Source organism: Protopterus annectens, chromosome 10.part0 (genome assembly GCF_019279795.1).
Source record: "Protopterus annectens isolate FY-2018-M chromosome 10.part0, PAN1.0, whole genome shotgun sequence".
NCBI classification, from domain to species: Eukaryota; Metazoa; Chordata; order Ceratodontiformes; family Protopteridae; genus Protopterus; species Protopterus annectens.
The window spans coordinates 331,961,103-331,978,987 of record NC_056744.1 but is presented as its reverse complement, the minus strand read 5'-3'; the positions used below and the strand labels follow the sequence as shown (position 1 = coordinate 331,978,987).

The 17,885-nt window shown below is 44.3% G+C and overlaps 1 protein-coding gene across 2 annotated transcripts in view; it reads right to left on the bottom strand.

Annotated features, from left to right (window-relative positions):
• Positions 1-598: 598 nt before the first annotated feature.
• The window catches only part of TADA1 (transcriptional adaptor 1), a 448,440-nt gene continuing 431,153 nt past the window's right edge, over positions 599-17,885 (bottom strand). For both annotated transcript variants that reach the window (XM_044085222.1, XM_044085223.1), the window contains one exon: positions 599-1,185. In XM_044085222.1, the coding sequence (XP_043941157.1) occupies positions 1,033-1,185 (153 nt within the window). In that variant the 3' untranslated portion in view covers positions 599-1,032. The remainder of the gene's footprint in view (positions 1,186-17,885) is intronic.

The window sequence follows — 17,885 nt, the reverse complement described above, 5'->3', positions numbered from 1 at the left end:
CTTAGTGTTGTGACCTGTCAGCTTCAGCAGTGTACATTGGGAGTTTGCATTTCTAAATCCGAGGGAGCACACCGCTTTTATGTTGAGATGCTGCCCACAGTGGACTGCTTCCAAACGGACTGTGGGCTTGGGGCACTCATCCAACTGTGAACATGTCAACTGATCTTTCCATACAGACTGTGGGTTCTGGGCACGCATCTGACTGTGAACATGTCAGCTGATCAGACACTGCTCCTATGTTGCCTCTGAAAAAAGGACACCTGTGTCTAGAGTGCTTACCTGGTTAACAATAAATACAATAAAAAACAATCTTCTGCTTTAACAGTGGATTCTATCCAAAATTAGTCAAACAGGAATTGCTGACATTCAAGAAACAAATACCACCTGGTCAAACAGGGTGGCTAAAAACCCAGGTGAGCGGCAACACTGCAAGTTCTATCTTGGGAGCTACATATTCCACATGTGCAAATGTCTGCCTATTTTCTTGGAGGAAAATGCAAAATTCCTTTACATAATGTCAAAATTCAAGTCATGAATTACAGAACTGAAGAAAAGTGAGAAACTTTTACAAAGCTGAAAGTAATTCTTGTTACAGAAATGGTATATGAAAAGGTTCTTTATTGGGAAGTTGGACTCCAAACTGAAAGAATACTGCCAAGTAAGTGCTTAACCATGTAATCAAATTTATACACAGTATGTATAAAGATGCGTTTTTCTGTCACTTAAATTTATGGCACCAAATGTCCCATTGTGGCTTACTCGCCAAGAATAACAGAACAGTGCTCCGCAGATAACTGTTAAGTAAATCATAACATCCCTTCCTAATCAAATACTGATGTACATGTCACATCACTTTTAAGTCTACTTCTGGTCTTCCAAATATTACAACCGAATTTCCATAGGAAAATGCTAACAGAAATCAACTGCTCCATGAAAGCGATGACGTTAAGTCAAGCAGGTCTTGAAGCATAAGATATGTGCAGGCACCCAATGGCAACACAGGGTGGGCAGCACTTACAAAAGATATAATTCCTAGCAAATTACAAGTCCTTCTTTAGCAGCCAGGCGCTGACGATGGATCTGGTCCTGTTCCAGCTCCTCGTGACTGGGGTGCCAAAGCCTTAGCATGATACGCTCGATATTCAAAGCATAAATTGTATGTGCTGGGATTACTTCTCTGTGCACCTGCAAAAATATCAACACATTATTTAAATAATGTGCATAAGATCACAATACACCAAAAAAAAAAAAAAAAAAAAAGACAGGTGGACCAAATCTCATGCTAACCTTTTAACCTTTTTAGGAAAAACCTAAAACGTTTTAAGAACAACTGTAAAACAAGGAATATAAAAACACAGAACAATTACTGTTGGTAATGAACATCTGCCTGGCTTATATAAACAAGTTTGGACCTTATCTTCTGCAGTCTGTGAAGAGGAAGGGAAGCTATGCAAGAGGTTGTATACAGCCTCCTATAAACTCCAATTGCTGAGTCAGAATTAGTTGGGATTTAGTATGAATCGCAGATAATACCTAGATGGGCACAAGTATGTAGAATAAAATCCGTCTGTTCTAGTAGATGTCTGGTGGGAGCGGTGATGAGCCATTCGTCTAAATATGTGGAAACACTCAGAATCCTCGCAGTCTCAAGTCAGCTGCTACTGCTGCCATACACTTGGTGAACATCGAGGGGGATGTGGTCAGACCGAAGGGCACAGCTCTGAACTGCTACTGACTGGCTTCCCAGCCGGAAGCAGAGGAACCTTGGGAAGCGCTTGTCCATTTTTGTGTGGTAATACGCGTCCTGGAGGTCTACAGAGCACATCCAATCATCTTTCCCTAAGGATAGACTAGACTGATCCGTGACCATCCAGAATTTTGTCTGCTGAACAAACCTGTTCAAAAGGCTGAGATCCAAAATTGGTCTCCAGTCCCCTGTCTTTTTTGTCACTAAAAAGAACTTTGAGTAGAATCTGGATCCTATTTGGTCTGGTGGGACTTCTTGGATGACTTTTTTCTAGCAGCTTTTGAATTTCCTCATTGGCCTTATCCCTCTGATTGGGTGGAACATTGGGGATTCTTCTTCCTGTTTTTGCAGTAAGAATGAAGGGAATGTAGTACCCTCTGGCAATGATCCTTAGCACCCAAGCATCTGTGGTTACTTGTTGCCAGGCTAAAGAGTGCAAGGATAGTCTTCCCCCGACTGCCTCCAGAGGTAAGCAATCGGGCCTCACTTCAGGAGTGCTGGTAGGGTTTCCCTGAAAACGAATCTCTGGAACCTTGATTTTGCAGGCCACTTCTGCCACAAGGTCGGCATCTTCCATGTCAGCCCAAGCAGTACATACAACATGAATACCCATCACAATTGGTTATTTTCCTTCCACAATCACAAAATTGTTTAAAGCCAGTTGTTCCTTTACTTACATCTGCCATGCTGACTAAAAAAATATCAGGAGAAAGGCACTCGCACAGCTATACACATGCACTGGAAAGAGAAAGAAGAAATTAAAAAGGGGGAAAAGGCTACCAACAATGGTAGACCAGAACTACCAAGAGGTAGGGGTAAAAGGGACAGATCTACCAATGATGGTAGAACAGATACCACGATGTAAAAAGGTAAATAGTGCACTCACTCACCAAAAGAAATATCCAGCAATGATAGATAAAAACACCAAAGTAAAGGAGAAGAGTGCGAAAAACTGACAGAAGGTGAAAAGTTACCTGGGGCAGGTAGAAAAAGTTTTAAGTAAAATTTGAATAATAAAAAAATAATGAAATTACACTTAGCTTGAGAGAGTTTGGGTGATGCGTCTTGTGTAGAAGAGTTGCTAACGAGATCTGAGGTAATCTAGAGGGGCATTCTGGGTATGGACTTTGCTCGAGAGTTTTTGGTGAGCTGTTATAATGGCCAAGCCAGTTCCAAGAGTCAGAACAGAGTCCGACACGTGAAGGATGAATGAAGAGTAACAACGTTATATTAGCGACACACAGACATTATGTTAGAGCAACACACAGTGCCATCATTTCCATAAATAAGGTGGCACTGTGGGATTATTTTCATCTATCCTGAGTTAGCACCAACTCAAGCAGATTACTTCATTTTAATGTCTCATCTGGAGGGTGGCACCTCAGGATGAACTGAAGCACCTGCAATGAGAACAGAAAGAATGGTTGTGTAAAATGTTACCATAATGACAGACGTCCTTCTCTTCACTGTTGCAATACTCTTTACAAGACGGACATCCCTGCCCTAGGCCACCCGTCGGTTGTACCATAATGATAGACGTCCTTCTCTTCACTGTTGCAGTACTCTCTACATCACGGACATCCCTGCCCTAGGACACCTGTCGGTTGTACCATAATGACAGATGTCCTTCTCTTCACTGTTGCAGTACTCTTTACATGACGGACATCCCTGCCCTAGGACACCTGTTGGTTGTACCATAATGATAGACGTCCTTCTCTTCACTGTTGCAGTACTCTTTACATGACGAACATCCCTGCCCTAGGACACCCGTCGGCTGTATCATAATGATAGACCTCCTTCTCTTCAGTGTTGCAGTACTCTCTACATGACGGACATCCCTGCCCTAGGCCACCTGTCAGCCAGTATACAAATGTCTTTCACTAATGTAAGGTGTGTGGTACGTTGCATGTAGGTTATCATACGTCAGCCATAAAAGCAATGTACGTACGCACCATCCTTAGAACTGAATGCCCCAGAATGAATGCCAGGAAGAAGGGCATGAACATCCAAAGTGAAAAAACAAAAAAACAGGGGGAAGGAGGGAGGGATTGGAATACTGCAACAGTGAAGAGAAGGATATCTATCCTTATGGCAAAATTTTACACAACTATTCTATGTCCTATTCATCTGTTGCAGTATTCTTAACATGGGGGGGGGGGGAGTACAAAAGCTCATTAACAGAGGGAGGATGATGAAGCAGTGGAGCTCTCCAGGAACCATAGAGTATGGCTTTAGCAAAACCTGTTCTACACTTAGAAATGCCATCCAATTTGGAATGTTTGGTGAAGGTATACAAGAAGTCCATGCAGCTGCTTCAAGAAAATAGTATCTATTCGCTTGAAGAAGCAACAAATGAAGCTATAGCCCTAGTGGAGTGAGCCTTTACAGAAGAGGGAAGGCTCTTACTATGATTCACAAAAGGAAAAGTACAGTTGTGTACACTTACCATAAATGTAGATGTTCGAGTGTATTCACTGTTGCAGTCATTACATTTGGGTAATCTGCTGGCAGGTTGCCCTCAGTCGGCCCGAATAACAAAGTCTTGGCGTCTTGCGTCGGTTGCTGTCTCCTCCTCCATGAAGTCAGGTTGTCAGGGGTATAAAACATGCAGCCGACGCCATTTTATTCAGTTTTTCTTGCCCCAGATGTCAGGTGCCCCCCAAATGGGGAGCAAAAATATATATATAAATATAAGTAAACAGCAATATATATAAATGTACTTTTAGCAACATAAACTTTACCTTCATCTAAAAGCAAATAAACCACAAAGGCTGTACAATATAGTGAACGAAAGAGAGGTTATAGAAAAGGGGGATGGTGGGTGGGTAACCCGGACTGCAACAGTGAATACACTCGAACATCTACATTTATGGTACGTGTACACAACTGTACTATGTTCTTCGTGTTTTACTGTTGCAGTCATTACATTTGGGTAGAATCCCAAAGCTATGGATGGGAGGATGGAACTAAATAACATTAGGGGTGGCTATAAGGCCCTGCAGAACTGCAGTGGCAAAGCCTGCCCTGGATTTGGAGAAGAGAGGCAAATGATCATGCTTTGTGAAGGTATGCACACAGCTCCAAGTAGCAGCTTCTAGAATGTCTTTGGTTGGAACTCCTCTGAGAAAGGCTGCTGAGGTAGAGGCAGCCCTGGTGGAATGTGACCCGATACCCTTGGGCACAGGTTTACCATGGTGCAAGTAGCAGAAACGAATGCAGTGGCTTATCCACTTAGAAACAGTCTGCTTTGATATAGCCTTCCCCTCTGATCCTGAAGCAAATGCCACCAGTAGTTGCTCAGACTTTCCTAGAGACTTGGTCCTGTTTAAGTAGAATCTTAGTTGTCTGTGTACATCCAATGAATGCAGAATCCGCTTCCCCTTATTCTGCGGATTTGGGTAAAATGTTGGCAGGTGAATAGTTTGGTTAAGAGCCACACTGTATACCACCTTAGGCATAAAGGAAGGATTGGTCCTGAGGGACACCCTGTCCGGGTAAAATGTAATAAAATGTTCCACAGCCATGAGATCCTGTAATTCTGAAACCCTTCTAGGTGAAGTGATTGCCAAAAGGAAAGCTGTTTTCCAAGATAAAAATTTTATATCCGCAGTAGCTGCTGGTTCAAAAGGAGGCAGGGTGAGTTTTTCCAGCACAAAACTGAGGTCCCATGCAGAAGTTGGTGATCTTCTAGGAGGCCTTAAATTTTTGGCCCCTCTAAGATACTATTTTCGCAGAGGATGAGAAAAGATGGGAGGCTCCGTGTTGTAATGAGCCGAGATGGCAGAGGCATGGATTTTTATTGAAGAAAAAGATAGGCCCTTGTCAAGCATCTCAGTCAAGTATTGTAAAATCTGAGGAATATTTGGTTTTGCTGTTTCTGTTCCTTGTGCTTGGTTCCAAGCACAGAATCTCTTCCATTTATCTGTATAAGATTTTCTAGTACTAAGCGTTCTAGCTTCCAAAATGACATCCATCACAGATTTACTGAGAGGTGTTGTTTGAATAATTAAATGATCAGCCATGCTGCAAGGTTCAGAGTTTGGAGCTGGGTGTGCAGAATTTGACTGTTCTGCTGAGATAGCAGACGAGGTATTTGAGCCAACTACCAAGGAGAGAGTTGAGACATATTCCTTAGGATTGGGTACCAGTGCTGGCGAGGCCAGTCCGGAGCAATTAGGATCATTTTTGGTTTTTCCTGTCTGACCTTTAGTAAGACCTTGGAGAGAAGAGGCAGAGGGGGAAAGGCATAGACTGAAAGGTTTTTCCAACTGAAGGATAGGGCATCCATTTTCCATGCTTGTCTGTGAGAAGTCCTTGTGCAGAATTTGTCCAGTTGATAATTTTGGGGAGAGGCAAATAGATCTATGTCTGGGCTCCCCCCATTTCTGTGTTACCATGCTGAAGATTTGTGGATCCAGTTTCCACTCGTGTGGGTCCATAAGATTTCTGCTTAGGTCGTCTGCCAGAGTATTTTGTTTTCCTGGCAGGAATTGACCTTGAAGATGTACTTGGTAAGTCAAGGCTGTGTTCCACAATGCCATGGCTAGTCTGCAAAGGGGGTAGGAATGTGTACCCCCCCCTGCTTGTTTATGTATCACATAACCATGGTGTTGTCCGTCTTTGTCAGTAATTGTCCTGGATGAACTAAGTCCTTGAAGGCTGTCAGAGCATTCTGAACCGCTAGTATCTCTTTCGGGTTGATATGCAGATGCATTTGTTTTGGGCTCCATATGCCCTGAATGCATCTCCCAGCCAGGTGGGCCCCCCAAGCAATGTCTGATGCGTCTGTAGTTAGGGTTTGGGTGGCAGGGGGTAGAGTGAATGACAGTCCCTTGTTTTGATGACATGTCTCTGCCCACCAAAGAAACTCCTGCTGTAGGCAGGGAATGAGAGGAATCATTGTTTCCAGACTGTGACAATGTTGACTCCATAAACTTTTTAGGTACCATTGAAGTTTCCTCATATGCAGTCTTGCATATGGAATTAGTAGAATGCAGGATGCCATGAACCCCAAAGCCTGCAGAATTTGTCTTGCAAATAACTGGGTTTTTGTTGCCATCTGTTTGAAATATGCTGTCAATTGCCTTTGTTTGTCTGGTGTAAGATAAGCCATCTGGGCAGTTGTATTCAAGCTTGCACCCAGGAATGTAATTATTTGAGAGGGTACCAGTTGTGATTTCTTTTTGTTTATGCTGTACCCTAGGCATGTTAGAAGCCTGTTTACAAACACCAGATGCTGTAGAAGAGTGTCTTTGTTTTCTGCCTGAATTAGACAATCGTCCAGATAAGGACACATTTGTATGCTTCTTTGTCTGCAGAATGCAATTACTGGTGCCAGGCACTTTGTAAAGACCCTGGGTGCAGTAGATAAGCCAAAGGGCAGTGCAGAGAACTGGTAATGCAAAAAACCTGCCTTGAAGCAGAGGTATCTTCTGCACGATTCCCTTATAGCGATATGCAGGTATGCCTCTTTTAAGTCGAGTCACTAACCAAGCGTTCCTGCCCAGCATAGGCAGTAGCTGTTGTAAAGTCAGCATTTTTAATTTTGGAATTTCAAGGTAAGTGTTCAAAATCGATAAGTCCAGTATTGGACGCCAGGCATTGTCTTTTCTGGGTACCAGGAACAGCCTTGAATAAAAACCTTGTCCTTTTTCCTGTTCTGGTACTGGTTGAATAGCCCCCATATCCATGAGGGACGTAACTTGTTTCTGAGCCTCTGCCCACTGATTTTGTGGTGGATCTGGCCAACCATTGGGAATTGGCAAGGTATGGAAATGAAATCTGTACCCCTGGGATACTATGTATAATACCTACTTGTCCTGGGTAATTAAATGCCAATTTCGAACATGAAGTGCTAATTTTCCCCCCAAGGGGGCTGCCAAGAGATAAGTGCTTGGTGAAGGTAAAGGGAAGTCATTGAGACTGCTTACTGTAGGGTTGTGCTTTGTTTCCTCCTGATTTGGAGGTGGAGGCACCCCATTGCTTTGACCTGTAAGAACCCTGTGATTGGTATCTAGAGCCTTTTGAGCTCCTGGATTTGCTTTGAGAGGCTCTGTTGGACACAGGAAAGGGCAAATTTTTAGTAGGCCAGTGCCTACTGAACCTGGGTGGCTGCACTTGTAAGAAATCTTTTACAGTTTCATAGATTTAGCGTTGTCTTCCATTTTCTTTAAAACCTCTTCTGCCTTATTACCAAACAGAATATCATGCTGTAAAGGGGCATCCAACAATTTAGCTTAACATAATCAGGCAGATTTTGCTCCTTGAGACAGGCATGCCTTCTAATCACAGATCCACTAACTGCGGCCCCACAAGAGGCCTCCAAGGAATCAAAACCACACTGCAAAGTATGCTTTCCAACCTGTTCTGCTGCATGCAATAATTCCTGTAATTATTTCTTTTCCACACAATCAGAAATCAACATCATTTCTGTTTCAATAAGCCTATAACATGCTGTTGATATTTAAGCATATGAAACTGGCAGTTTAAGGCCCTAATTGCCAAGGTTGCAGACGTATAAACCTTTCCTCATCTATCCAGCACCCTGGAATCTCTATCAGAGGGGGTAGGATTTTTGGCTGTAGAGGCCTTTACACCTTTGGGACCCTGTGATATAGTCTCAGGGACCAGCAGCAGGATTTTTGAATAGAAATTTGTGGGAGTCAGGAACCCTGTAATATCTGTCTGGCTTACTAAGAGCCGGAGGTAGGGAAATCAGGAGCCATGCTTGATTCCGAGAGCACATCATGAACAATGTCTAATACAGGAGGTATAGCCAAAGGCCTATGCTGAGGAAGAAGGAAATCCCTAAGCCTCTTTTTTGATTCAGAGAAATCCTGACTCTCCCAATGAAAATGTTCCCTTAAAGTATGCAAGGTTTCACCAAAAGAATAATCCTCAGGAGGAGATGCAGATGGGATGGATTCTTTTGCATCTGAATCCTAATAGGGAGGAATAGAAAATTCCTGATCAGAAGAGGAATCAAAAGAAATGGAAACCTGATCTGAAGATTCATAATCAGTGTCTTGCCTAGGCCTCTTAGCAGAGGGGTGGGGGGGGGGGGGACCCCTGATCAAGGTAATTAAGTCCTCAGCCATTTTGATCATCTGTTTTTTAGGCATAGGGGCCTGAGCGCATGGCTCATGCATTGTTTTTTTAGACTTAGAAACTGTTTTTGATCTTGTTTTTGACGTTGGCGTCGGTTTTATGTAAAAATGTTGAGGGCTGAAAACACCCTCAGAAGCCAGTGCCTGCTCAGCGGCTCCAGACCCATCCAAGGGAGAGACATCTGCGGGTTCAATACTTTGAGAATCTCGCGGCATACCGGACTCCGCTTGGGTCTTGGTAAAGGCCTGCAACTCAAAAGTAACGGGTATCAGGGGCTGCGAAAGCGCCTCACTGAGTACCGGCGAACCGGGGACTGGCTTAGGAGAAGCTTTGTCGTCAGTATTGGACCTCGACAGTCTGTCTCAGTCTTTTTCTTTGAGTTTTTTGTGACCTCCGGTAGACGGATTGCTAACAGACGACATTTCAGGGTAATTAAATCTGAATCCAAAATATTTTGAAACAAAAATATACCAACGCTTAATAGTGCGTTGGTTAAATCTAGCACAAAACCGACAGCAAGGCACGTTATGATCTGGGCCTAGGCAAGGAATATAGTACAAATGAAAATCCTTATGAGGTATTTGCTTCCCACAAGTAATGCAATTATTAACTTTTACGGACATTGGTAAGGAGTAAGAAAAAGTTTCCCCAACGGGGTACTTAGCTTTAGCTGAAGACTTCGGTTCTGAAACTCGAATGCGAAAATTTCAGGAGTCGGCCAACTGGCACTTGCGAACTGCTTCTATTTCGGGCACCACGCGGCAAGAAAGACTGAATAAAATGGCGTCAGCTGCATGTTTTATCCCCCTGACAACCTGACGTCGTGGAAGAGGAGACAGCAACCGACGCAGGACCCAATACTTTGTTATTCAGGCTGACTGTGGGCAACCTGCCAGCAGATTACCCAAATGTAATGACTGCAACAGTGAAACACGAAGAATATCAGCCTTAGAAATCCAAGTAGAAATAGTCTGCTTGGAAACAGGCAATCCCAGGGCCCTGGGATGATAGGGAACAAAAGCTGATCTGATTTCCTGACAGATTTTACTTAGACAAGACTAAGGTTAAGTTGTCTGTGCTCATCCAGGGTGTGCAGCACCTTCTCATCGAATTCTGGGAGAAGGAAAGAAGGTAGGTAAATAAATGGACTGGATGAAGATTCATGGACTACCTTGGACACAAAAGAAAGGGTTAGTCTGAAAGGACACCCTGTCTTTACAAAAAACAAAAAGGGAGGAAAGGCCATAAAGGGCCTGGACTTCAAACACAGGTCTGGCTGAAGTTAAAGCTGGTAGTAGTACCATCTTCCAGGAGCAATGCTACAGGGAAGCTGAAGAAGCTGACTAGAAAGGGAGGAAGAGTTAGCTTTTCCAGTAGAAAATTAAGATCCCAGGGAGGAGGAATAGGTTTCCTAGGAGGTCTAATGTGAAAGACACCTTTAAGAAATTGCTTAGCCTCAAATCTGCTAGCTGGGGGCAGACAAAGGCAGACAAGCAGAGACAGCTAACATGAGGGCCTTCACAGAAGAGTAAGCCAAGCCAGTATTGAGCAATTCACACAAATAAGATAGAACCAAGGGGACTTCCACTGATAGTGGATCCTGGTTTCATGAGAAACACCACTGTGAAAATCTCTTCCACTTTGATAAGTAAGATTTTCTGGTATTGGGTTTCCTGGCCTCCTGTAGGTCCCTTAGCGCATCCTCAGAGAACAGGTGTCTAAAAGGAATCAAAGCCCGTTCACCCAGAGTCAACTGAAGGGTTGACAACTGGGGATGGATGAGAGATCCTTTGTTTTGTGTGAGAAGTTCCACACGGTGAGGTAACGTGTGAGAACTTCCCTTAGCTAAATGCAGGAGAAGAGGGAACCAATCCTGTCTTAGTCAAAAGGAGTCAAAAGCAAGACTTCTTGGTTGTCCTGCTGAATTTTGAATAGGACTTTCGAATGAGCGGAAGGGGAGGGAATGCATAAAGAAACATCCCCTTCCAAGAGAAAGTACAGTTGTGTACACTTACCATAAATGTAGATGTTCGAGTGTATTCACTGTTGCAGTAGTTACACTTGGGATATCCTGCTGGCAGGCTACTCGCAGTCGGCCTGAATTCCAAAGTCAGTTGCTGTCACCTCCTCCCTGACGTCAGTGCGCCAGGGGTATAAAAGATGCAGCAGCTGCCATTTTCTTTGTTTTTTCTTGCCCCAGATGTCAGGTGCCCCCAAAAGGGTAGGCAAAAATATGCCAATAGAACATGCATGCAACAAAACATATAATACCTTCATCTACAAGCAAATACACCACATAGGTTGTATAGATTAGAGAAGTGCAGATAAGTAGCTGCAAAGTTATGGGGGATGGTGGGTGGGTAACCCGGACTGAAACAGTGAATACACTCGAACATCTACATTTATGGTAAGTGTACACAACTGTACTACGTTCTTCGTGTTTCACTGTTGCAGTCATTACACTTGGGTTGAATCCCAAAGCTATGGTTGGGAGGCTGGAGCCAAGTAGCATTAGGGGCGGCTATGACGCCTTGCAGAACTGCAGTGGCAAAGCCTGCCCTGGATTTAGAGTAGAGTGTTAAATGATAGTGCTTTGTAAAGGTGTGCACTGAACTCCAGGTAGCAGCCTCTAAAATGTCTTTGGTTGGTATTCCCCTGAGGAAGGCTGCTGAAGTGGCTGCTGCTCTGGTAGAATGTGGCCTAATGCCCTTATGCACTGGCTTGCCATGTTGTGAATAGCAGAAACGAATGCAGTGTCCTATCCACTTTGAAATAGTCTGCTTTGAGATAGCCTTTCCTTGTGATCCTGCAGCATATGCCACTAGTAGTTGCTCTGTCTTTCTGAAAGCTTTGGTTCTGTCCAAGTAGGAGCGTAACTGTCTGTGTATGTCCAAAGAATACAGAATTCTCTCCCCCTTATTCTGTGGGTTTGGATAAAAAGTAGGCAGATGAATAGTTTGGTTAAGGGCCACACTGGACACCACCTTAGGCATACCTTAGGCATAAAAGTCGGGTTTGTCCTCAGAGAAACCCTGTCTGGATAAAAAATGATAAAAGGTTCCACAGCCATGAGTGCCTGTAGCTCTGAGACTCGTCTTGCAGAGGTTATTGCTAGGAGCAGAGCTGTTTTCCAGGATAAGAATTTTATATCAGCTGTAGCAGCCGGCTCAAAAGGAGGCAGGGTGAGTTTTTCCAAAACATAATTGAGGTCCCATGCTGGCACTGGTGATATCCTTGGAAGCCTTAAGTTTTTGGCTCCTCTGAGGTACTGCCTTAACAAGGGATGAGAAAAGATTGGTGGCTCTGTATTGTAATGAGCCGAAATGGCAGAGGCATGAATTTTAATTGATGAAAAGGATAGGCCTTTGTCCAGCATCTCAGTTAAGTATTGCAAAATCTGAGGAATATTTGGTACAGCTGTGTCAATTCCTTGTGCTGGTTGCAAGCACAGAATCTCTTCCATTTTCCAGCATATGATTTTCTGGTACTAGGCCTTCTGGCCTCCAAAATGACATCCATTACAGCTTTAGTGAGAGGTGTGTTTTGTATCACTACATTATCCTCCATGCTGCCAGATTTAAGGTCTTTAGTTGGCTGTGCAGGATCTGATTGTTTTGCTGGGATAGTAGATGAGGTATTTGAGGCAAGGTCCAAGCCGGGCATTGAGACAAGTTCCTTAGGATTGGATACCAGTGCTGGCTGGGCCAGTGTGGAGCAATCAGTATCATCTTTCGCTTCTCTTGTCTGGCCTTTAGGAGTACCTTGGGGAGGAGAGGCAGTGGAGGAAAGGCAGATACTACTAAGTTTTTCCAGCTGAAAGACAGGGCGTCCACTTTCCATGCTTGTCTGTGATAAGTCCTTGTGCAGAATCTTTGTAGTTGGTAGATGTGAGGAGAGGCAAACAAGATCTATATCCGGGCATCCCCATTTCCTTGTTATCATGCTGAAGACTTGTGGATCCAATTTCCACTCGTGGGGATCCATGACGTTTCTGCTTAATTCATCTGCCAGAGTATTTATCTTTCCTGGCAGGAATTGTGCCTGCAGATATACTTGGTGAGTCAAAGCTGTGTCCCACAAAGTCATGGCTAGTTTGCAAAGGGGGTAGGAATGAGTGCCTCGCTGCTTGTTTATATACCACATGACCGTGGTGTTGTCTCTCTTTATCAGTAGTTGTCCCGGATGAAGTAGGTCCTTGAAGGCTGTCAGGGCATTCTGAACAGCTAGCATCTCTTTTTGATTGATATGTAGATGCATTTGGTTTGTGGACCATGTGCCTTGAATACATCTTCCTGCCATGTGGGCCCCCCAGGCATAATCTGATGCATCCGTTGTTAATGTCTGCCTGCCTGGGGGTAAAGTGAATGGCTGTCCCTTGTTCTGGTGACAAGCCTTCACCCACGAATGAAACTCCTGTTGCAGGCAGGGAATGAGAGTAATTATTGTTTCCAGGCTGTGGCAATGTTGAGTCCAAACACTTCTTAGGTGCCACTGAAGTTTCCTCATATGCAGTCTCGCATATGGAATTAGTAGAATGCAGGATGCCATGAAGCCCAAAACCTGCAGAATTTTTCTTGCAGATAACTGGGCCTTTGTTGCCAACAGGTTGAAATAGGTAGTTAGTTGTCTTTGTTTGTCTGGCATGAGATAAGCCATCTGGGCAGTGGTATTTAAGCTTGCACCCAGGAATATTATCTCTTGAGAGGGTACTAGTTTTGATTTCTTTTCGTTGACTGTGTACCCTAGGTCTGTTAGAAATCTTTTTACAAATGCCAATTGCTGTAGTAGAAAGTCCTTGTTCTCTGCTTGAATGAGGCAGTCGTCCAAGTAAGGATATATTTGTATTCCTCTGTCTGCAAAATGCAATTACTGGTGCCAGGCACTTTGTGAAGACCCTGGGTGCAGTACATAAGCCAAAGGACAGTGCAGAGAATTGGTAATGCATTGAGCCAGCTATGAATCTGAGGTATCTTCTGCATGATCGTCTGACTGGGACATGCAGGTATGCCTCTTTTAGGTCTAAAGTCACAAGTCAAGCCTTCTTGCCCAGCAGGGGCAGAAGTTGCTGTAGAGTCAACATTTTGAATTTTGGTATATCCAGAACTGTATTTAGAATAGATAGGTCCAGTATTGGTCTCCAGGTCTTGTCCTTTCTTGGGACAAAGAATAGTCTTGAATAAAATCCTTGTCCCTGCTCTTGCTCTGGTACTTGCTGAATGGCCCTCATGTCCATGAGGGATGAGACTTGCTTTTGTGCCTCTGCCCATTGATGTTTTGGCAGGTCTGGCCAACCGTTTGTCCTTGGCAGGGTATGGAAGTGAAACTTGTAGCCCTGTGACACTATGTCTAGGACCCATTTGTCCTGGGTTATTATGTGTCAGTTTTGAGAAAAAAGTGCTAGTTTTCCCCCCTAAAGGAGCTGCCAGAAGATAATTGCTTGGCGCTGGCAGGGGGAAGTCATTGGGACTGTTTCCTGTATGGCTGTGATTTGTCTTCTCCACTTTTGGAGGTAGAACCACCCCATTGTTTAGACCTGTATGAGCCTTGGGGCTGGGATCTGCCACTTGGGCGTCTATATCTGCCCCTTTGTGGTCTGTCTGACACTGGAAAGGACCAATTCTTTGAAGGCCAGTTCCTGCTAAATCTGGGAGACTGTACCTGTAAGAAATCCTTGACTGTTTGCATAGATTTAGCTTTGTCCTCCATTTTCTTCAACACCTCTTCTGCTTTAACACCAAACAAAGTATCATGTTGTAATGGGGCATCTAATAATTTTGCTTTGACATGATCAGGCAGACTTTGTTCCTTTAATCAAGCATGCCTCCTGATGACAGAACCTGTAACAGTGGCTCTGCAGGAGGCCTCCAAAGAATCAAAACCACATTGCAAAGTATGCTTTCCAACTTGTTCAGCTGCATGCAATAAATCCTGCATTTCTTTATCATCTGCACATTCAGAATTTGTCAATATTTTCTGTTTAAGAAATGACATAATATATTGCTGATATCTGAGCATATGAAACTGACAATTTAAAGCTCTTACAGCCAAGGTAGCATAAGTGTAAATCTTTTTTCCCCATCTGTCCAATGCCCTAGAATCCCTGTCAGAGGGGGTAGGGCTTTTTGCAGCAGAAGCCTTGACCCCTTTGGGACGCTGAGAGATAGTTTCTGGGTCAGCAGCAGGGTTTTTGAAAAGGAATTTATGGGAGTCAGGAACCCTGTAGTACCTGTCCGGCTTAACAGGAGCTGGTGGTAAGGAGTCAGGGGTCAGACTGGACTCTGAAAATACATCATCAACAATGTCTAACATAGGTGGAATAGCTAGGGATCTGTGTTGTGGTAGTAAAAGGAAGTCTCTGAACCTTTCCTTAGATTCTGAAAAATCTTGGCTCTCCCAGTGGAAATGCTCCCTCATGGTATGCAAGGTTTCCCCAAAAAAGTAATCCTCAGGAGGAGAGGCTGAAGGGATAGATTCTTCAGCATCAGAATCCTCATAGGGAGGAAGAGAGTATTCCTGATCAGAAGAGGAATCAGATGAAATGGAAACCTGATCTGAAGATTCATATTCTGTCTCTTGCCTAGGCCTTTAATCAGGTGGGGGATGGGAATCCCTGATCAAAGTAATCAAGTCTTCGGCCATTTTGAGCATCTGTTTTTTGGGCAAGGAGGCCTGTCCATGAGGATGTTGTACTTGTTTCTTTGTCTTTAAGAGTGCTTTAGTCTTTGCCTTTGAAACTATAGTCATTTTAATGTATAATTGAGTTGGTCTGAAAACACCCTCAGAACCCGATGCCTGCTCAGCAGCTCCAAACCCATCTAAGAGAATAGTCTCCGAAGGTCCAATACCTTGAGTCTCCAGTGGCCTATGAGACTCCACGTGGGAGTCGGTAGCGGCCTGTGGGTCTAAAGTAGCGAGCGTCAGGGGCTGCGAAGGTGCCTCACTGAGAACCGGCGACTGGCTTAAAAGAAGCCTAGTCGTCGGTTTTGGACCTCGGATGCCTGTCCTTTTCTTTTTCTTTGCGTTTCTTGTGAATTCCGGTAGTCGGATGGCTATCCGACGACATCGTATAATTAAACCTTCTGCCAAAATAATGTAATGCAAAATCGTACCGACGCTTAATAGTGCGTTGGTTAAATCTAGCACAAAACCGACAACTAGCAACGTCGTGGTCAGGGCCTAGGCAAGGAATACATTAAGAGTGAAAGTCCTTATGAGGTATTTCCTTCCCACAAGAAATACAATTATTAACTTTTTCTGACATCGGTCTGGAGCAAGAAAAAAGTTTCCCCAACGGGGTACTTAGCTTTTAATGAAAACTTCGGATCTGAAATTCGAACATGAAAATCTCAGGAGTCGGCCGACCGGCACTTGCGAACTGCTTATGCTTCAGGCACCGCGCGGCAAGAAAGACTGAGGAAAATGGCGTCGGCTGCATCTTTTCTACCCCTGGCACACTGACGTCAGGGAGGAGGTGACAGCAACCGACGCCGGACCTAGACTTTGAATTCAGGCCGACTGCGGGTAGCCTGCCAGCAGGATAACCCAAGTGTAATGACTGCAACAGTGAAACACGAAGAACATCGAGAGGGCATCCACCTTCCAAATAAGAGGATGTGGAACTCTGCCTCCTCCATGAACAGACAACTTCCACAATATTGTGCCAAAGAGATCTACTTGAGGTACACCCCACTGGTGGACAAAGTCCAGAAACGCATCCCTTCATGGACTGTGTTAGGGACCTGTTCAAGGCGTCTCCCATGCAATTTTGGGTGGATGGAATGTACGCTGCCTGAACAGTCAGCTGACATTGGACTGCCAGCACCCAAGCCTGGAGTGCCAGCCTGCATGGTAGGCAAAATTTGGTCCTCCCTACTTGTTCATATACCAGAGGACCATCATATTGTCTGTGAACAGCTTTAAAGGTCCTGGGAGGAAGAGAGGATGAAAGGTCTGAATGGCTAGGAGCAGGGCCCTCATCTCCTTTACACTGTGTTCCCTTTGTTGAGAGGGGGACCATACCTCTTGATCTTTCAAGTTTCCAAAAACTGCCCCCCAGCCCACATCCGAGGTGTCCGTGAAAAAGAAGTTATGTACTCACCATAACGTTCCATCTGAGTAGGCAACTTCATTTGTCAGCAACCTGTGGGGTATCGGATCCAACCTGGATCCAAGCCGGCAGCTTTCCAAGCTAGAGATCTGAGCTTCAAGCTCCTCCCCCTTACCCATGATGCCCTGCCACCAACTTCCAATCCCCAGATCGCGTTTGCCCATCTACATAATCTCACCATGACAAAGCAACAAACTGGAGAATCCTAACCTAAGGATTAACAAATGACCTGGACAAACCATCCTAGTGAACAGGAAACCAAAGAACCAGGTTAGGGGGAAGGAGGGAGGGTCAGTTGCTGACAAATGAAGTTACCTACTCAGATGGAACGTTATGGTGAGTACATAACTTCTGTATCTGAAGTAGGAAACCTCATTTGATCATCAACCTGTGGGACAGAGTCCCCAGTTACCAAAAAAACTTGGGAGATCCTCAAGGAAGGATATTCTGGAGCACTGCAGAGCCAAAAGCCGCCCTTGCTCTAGACACTAAATCCAATTTACAGTGAGAGATAAAGGTATGAGAGAGGATGCCCAAGTTGCTGCAGAACAAATGTCATCCAAGGGCATTCTTGACCAGAATGCAGCTGATGTAGCCATAGAATGGGTAGAGTGAGCGTGAACCCCAGTAGGTTCTGGCAGGCCAGAGGGTTTATATATGAACAAAATGCAATTTGAAATCCATCTGGCCAGAGTCACCTTCGATACAGGCTTACCCAAGAAGGGTTTAGCAAAAGAGACAAATAGCTGATCAGACTTGCGGAAGGCCGCTGTTCTGTGTAAATAAAACCATAACTGCCTATGAACATCTAACAAATGAAGTTTGTACTCCGCTTTGTTCTGATAGGGAAGAAAACTGGAAGATTAATGGACTGATTGATGTTCGTCTCGGAGGCCACTTTAGGTAGGAAAGATGGGTTAGTCC